The sequence below is a fragment of the Lolium perenne genome, chromosome 2 (assembly GCF_019359855.2).
Source record: "Lolium perenne isolate Kyuss_39 chromosome 2, Kyuss_2.0, whole genome shotgun sequence".
Lineage (NCBI taxonomy): Eukaryota > Viridiplantae > Streptophyta > Magnoliopsida > Poales > Poaceae > Lolium > Lolium perenne.
The window spans coordinates 19,164,016-19,168,888 of NC_067245.2; the positions used below are offsets into that span (position 1 = coordinate 19,164,016).

Consider the following 4,873-nt stretch of genomic DNA (forward strand, 5'->3'; position numbering starts at 1 on the left):
AATACTCCCTCCGTTCCTTGATTTAAGCCGTATAGTTTTTTTTTTTTTGAAACGAAGGCAAAAGCTTTGCCTCAACTATTAATTAAGAAGAAGTTGCTCAGTTTTTAGGAGAAAACCGAGCGAAAACCTACAACGACAGGGCCAAACCCATACCAACAGCACACCCACAAGAGAGAAAACATCGAAAGAATGCAACCTCTAAACCAACTAGAACCAACACCCAAGAGCATAACAACCCACTAAAAGGACATAACAACCAAAAAGAGTCTAACCAACTAGAAGCCGTATAGTTTTCGTGCACGAGAATTAACGCACAGGTTTGGATGGCTATTTTCGTTGCTTTTGGACCATGCTGCCCCTAGAGGAAGGAACGTATTAGTACTGGTTGTTTTGGAATGTCTGGATCCTTCCCAAACCAATCTGACACTCCCGTGATTCTCTCCCAACAAATCCCAGAAATCTGTCTCTCCTTTTCCATGGGAAGCTTGGCCATGGGATCGGAGATGGCCGACCCATTCTTGCTGGCAATGCTTGAGGATGCATTGATCTTGCCGCCGCTGTCCATGAGAGAGGATCTAACGTGAGAGAGACAAAAGGAGTTCCGGTTGGGAGAGGGATGGACGGATGCTGCAAAGCTGTACTTAAAACAATCAGCTACGTGAGAAAGGAAAAAATACAAAGAAGGTAAGCTAGCTAGCCGGCCAAATCATCTACTCCTAATTTTCAGGGATTCGCATGCGGGTCTTAATTGCAGGATTCCCATGCGGCAACAAAGGTAGGGGTAGTTTTGACAACAATTCTAATACGGCTTGAATTTCAGATTTTTTGCTAAAAAACTATATGGCTTATATAAAGGAACGGAGGGAGTAATAGTTACATCGTTCACGAGGGTCCATCAACCCTATTACAAGTTTTTTACTCCAAGCAATTTCTACCTATTTTCATGCGTTGCAATATTAATATCCCTCTACCAATGACTAAAATCAACCTTCCCAATCAAGCCTGCTAAGGTAAAACAGTCTGCAAACAGAGAACTACATGGACAAGGGTGTGCCTACGTCTCAGTTGACTGAGATTTTGCACATTTCTGTCAGAAAAGTGCAATTGCAACAGAAAGTGCAACTCAAGACAAATTTTTGTGAGTAACTTAGACTTAAGAAAATCTCAGTTGACTGAGACGTAGCAAAACCGCATGGACAAACCCTTATAATACTCAATAAATATAAAGATTCTAGCTGGGGCTACTAGAATGCTTTGCTAGTTATTCATTTGAAGGTAACATTCAGTTTAGCGATCCAGGAAAACCTAAAATACAATGCACTACTTTTATAAATATTTGGTTGAACTTTACAAAATTGGGCTTTAACCAAACTAATACGAGATTGTTATGCATACAGCAGCTTTCTATCTGATAACAATAGGACGTACAATCTGATGGTATCGCTTACTCTGGCCATCCATGTAGACGGTTTGATATGAGTCGGACAGAAATTGTACAGATACCAGCTTGTAATATAGGAGAGGGAAATACTTTCTAGTATGCACAAAATTAAATTAAGACCGCTTCTGTCACAGAACTGAGACACACTACATTAAATATGTTCATGGAGGATAGGATTCTTGAGTACAGATCATGTCACTTTGCAATAGCTCTCCTCTCACACAACTGAATAACACAAACTTCCCACTAACAGAATTCATCATCACGCTCTTCATCACTGTCCCAATACGGCACGAAACCATACTTGTGCCCACCTAAGAAGCCACCACAACTGGGATGTACAAGATCTTCAGCCTGATATTGACACCCTTTGCACGGAGCTTAAAGAGAGAGAAGTGCATTTGTTAATGGTAAGCACAAATAAAATATGAAAAATGACCTTCAAAGTTAGAGCACTAGTGTATTAGCGTAACAAATGGACAAAAATATGAAAATACCTTGGTCATTTCCTTCTGATGGTTTGAAGTCATCTTCCCTCAAAGGCATGCAAGCATAGACATCATTCTCATCTTCAAGATCATGATGCACTTCAGCAAAAAACATTATATGTTTACCCTCTAATCCTTTCACTAAAAAGTTGAAATGCAAATATCCTATCCCGCATTCATCAATAAGGTTTCTTCGTTTCACTTCCACAAATTCCAGTTCAGTCGGCTGCAGTATAATATAAATGCACGTCAATATAACAGGCCCACTTCAGATAAATAGTAAATTGCAGCAACGAGTTAAATCAGTAGACTAACAACCTATAAGAGAATAAAAACACTCATTTTGTTGGTGAATTAACTTATTAAGCTACATGTTTGTTCTGAAAACTGAGTAAGAGCAGTAACGATTCCATACAATAGCTAACTAATGTGAGTTGGTTTAGACTAGTAAACTTCATGTCCATTCAAGTTCAGCAGCCTGCAGTACAATGCAATGCCAATATAACAGGCCCATTTCAGATAAATAGACAATTTCGTTTCAACTCTGCAGCTAGCTTCAATAATGAGCTAAATCAGACATATAAAAGAACAAAAGACAGCCATTACTATGGGTGGATTAACTTATTAAGCTGTGTGTCCATTCTCAAAGCTGAATAAGAGTAGTCATAATTAATTGATAAACCAGTAAAGATTTTCACATGCAGTAAACTGCATGTCCATTCTAAAAACAGAATAGAAGTAGCAATAATAACTAACACATCAATATAGTCATGGAAGAATAACCATAACAGCAATTCGTGATTGATATGGGTATGACCTGCATGTTATTTTTCTTGGTATAGACTTTCAGTGCTACAATCAAGAACTTGCGATCCTGCTCTTCTCTTTGCCTAAGCTGCTCCTCGCTAGGCCTAAATGTTGACCTGTCCACAAGGCTAAGACTGCGTCTGGCAGCCTTAATAAAAGCCTCACGAAGATCCTTAAGAGTAAATTCTGATTCCCTAGGAGTGGGATCATGCCAAGTCTCTAACCTTGTGTCGAAACTGCATTAGTGAGAAAAAATATAAACGAATAATCATTAGTTTAAGTGTTGAAGTTGTGAAGCACATGGAAAAGGAAGTTATGTCGGCAAATTAGAAATAGAGGACATGTTGCATGTCTTATCTAAATCAGCATTAGCAGCAAATAAGTAAAATGACATGTTCATCTAGTGCGTACTATATTTACCTTGGCCTTCTGACTTCAGACTCATGCAATGGATATTGTAGCAATTAGAAGATATGGTCATTTTCCTTTTGTTACTTTGCTGCTCTTGCTATTGTTGCTATTAGTGACCAACAAATTAGAAGCTATCTAAAGCGTCCGCCCCAGCAAAAAATATGTGTGCTTCCCTGGAAAACTGAGTAGTTCAAAGATAATAAACTAGAGTGGACGCAGCCTAAAAATATGTGCTTCCCCTTCTTTGTGTTTAGTTATAAGTTGCGTTGTTGCTGCTGCTGGCCAACAAGTGGAAGTCTATTGAGTTTTAAACTAAGTTTCTTTGAAGATGAAAGAATGCTGCATACGTACCGACACAGTTCGCCACGAACCATACGCTCGACAAAATACGAAGGCGTGGTTGTCCCCGACATGTCTGCCGATCTCTCCTTGAATAAAAAATAAAGTAAATTGACAATGATTCCCAAACCAGATCAGTACACGGCCGGAAGAGAGATTGCTAGCGGGAATCATCCCCCACCAGTCGATCAACAAAAAGAGCAATTTGCTCACCTGTGATGTTGGCTGCGGTAAAAATCACTGGCGATCAGGTGCACCTCCCCGTGTCCTCCACTTCACCCTCCTGCAAATCGACAAAAAATTGTTTCAGCTTCAAATACAGGTGTGGAAATGCTGCAAAAAAGTTACATGTAAAACCCAAGGTTGACGAGCGAACGGAAGGAGCTCATGAACCTAGAGCATGCGCGGTTGAGCCAGCCTAACCGCCTCCCTCCACGTTGAGGCCTTGTTTACTTGTGTATTGTATTTACGGGGATTATTCCGAATCCTGGAAAATCCCCAACAGTCTGTTTAGTTGTCTGAATTTGGACGGAATAATCCCCGGATTTCCCCACATTTTTGCATAGATTTAAAACTCCCCACCCTGCTAGTATATTTTAGGGAAGAGTATTTGAGGCGACCAGATTCGGGGATTATTAAGTGAAAATACGAGAGAAGTAAACAAGGCCGAGGCGGCGTCTAGGGTTCCGCTGAGGAGCGCGAGCCCGATCATGAGGCGGCTAACAAGCGTGAAGTGGGAGACGTTGACGAGGGAGAGCAGGACGCGGCTGCCGGCGGCGATGGGCGGGATGAGAAGGAAGGGGATCTGGTGCGTGCGCGTGAGGTACGAATAGAGGCAGTACGGAGACGGATGATTTCATTCATAATAAAGGTGCAAAAGCTCGCCGCGTTTGCTTACCCGGTGGAGAGTGCTGCGGTGAAACTCGCCGGATCCGCCGCTAGGGTTATGGCACCTCGATCAGGTGCGTTTCTGCGAGGAAGAGGAAGCCCACGGCCACGGCCACGGCCACGGCCACGGATAATAAGTAGAGCCTGAGCGGCACCGAGACGGTACGGTACCCGTTCCGTCTTCCGTCTCCGACCAGGTTCCGCAACCCCGTTCACGGGTTGGTCCCAACCCGTCCAAACCAGCAAAAAACCAACTCGAGTAAAACCGACCGACTGGGTCACGCTTTCTGCTCGCGGGTTTGTTTGTTTTTCGAATTCATGGAGCTATAAATACCCCCGACCGATCACTTTCTTTCTTTATTTTGACCGCACTTCCCCTTCTTCTTCCTTCGTCTCCCTCGAACGGTTCGTCTTCATCGCCGTGGAGGAGCGCCGCCACGGGGATCCTCACCATCTTTTCCGCCGCAGAACCGGCGGAGGCCGCCAACGATTCCCTCTC

At 42.8% G+C, this 4,873-nt stretch overlaps 1 protein-coding gene across 4 annotated transcripts; it reads right to left on the reverse strand.

Annotated features, from left to right (window-relative positions):
- Window positions 1-1,531: 1,531 nt before the first annotated feature.
- On the reverse strand, window positions 1,532-4,542 carry LOC127331384 (uncharacterized). Of its 4 annotated transcripts, none has more exons than XM_051357529.2 (7): window positions 4,385-4,524; window positions 3,880-3,973; window positions 3,700-3,769; window positions 3,499-3,570; window positions 2,747-2,972; window positions 1,939-2,155; window positions 1,532-1,821 (listed from the first exon to the last, which is right to left on the reverse strand). In XM_051357529.2, the coding sequence occupies exons 4-7, from the start codon at window positions 3,558-3,560 to the stop codon at window positions 1,688-1,690; spliced, it is 639 nt and encodes a 212-aa protein (XP_051213489.1). In that variant the 5' UTR covers window positions 3,561-3,570; window positions 3,700-3,769; window positions 3,880-3,973; window positions 4,385-4,524; the 3' UTR covers window positions 1,532-1,687. The 4 variants fall into 4 exon arrangements, with proteins under 4 accessions (XP_051213489.1, XP_051213488.1, XP_051213487.1 ...); XM_051357528.2 differs by having other exon boundaries at window positions 3,499-3,575; window positions 4,385-4,523; XM_051357527.1 differs by lacking the exon at window positions 3,880-3,973 and having other exon boundaries at window positions 4,385-4,542.
- Between the last annotated feature and the right edge of the window lie 331 nt (window positions 4,543-4,873).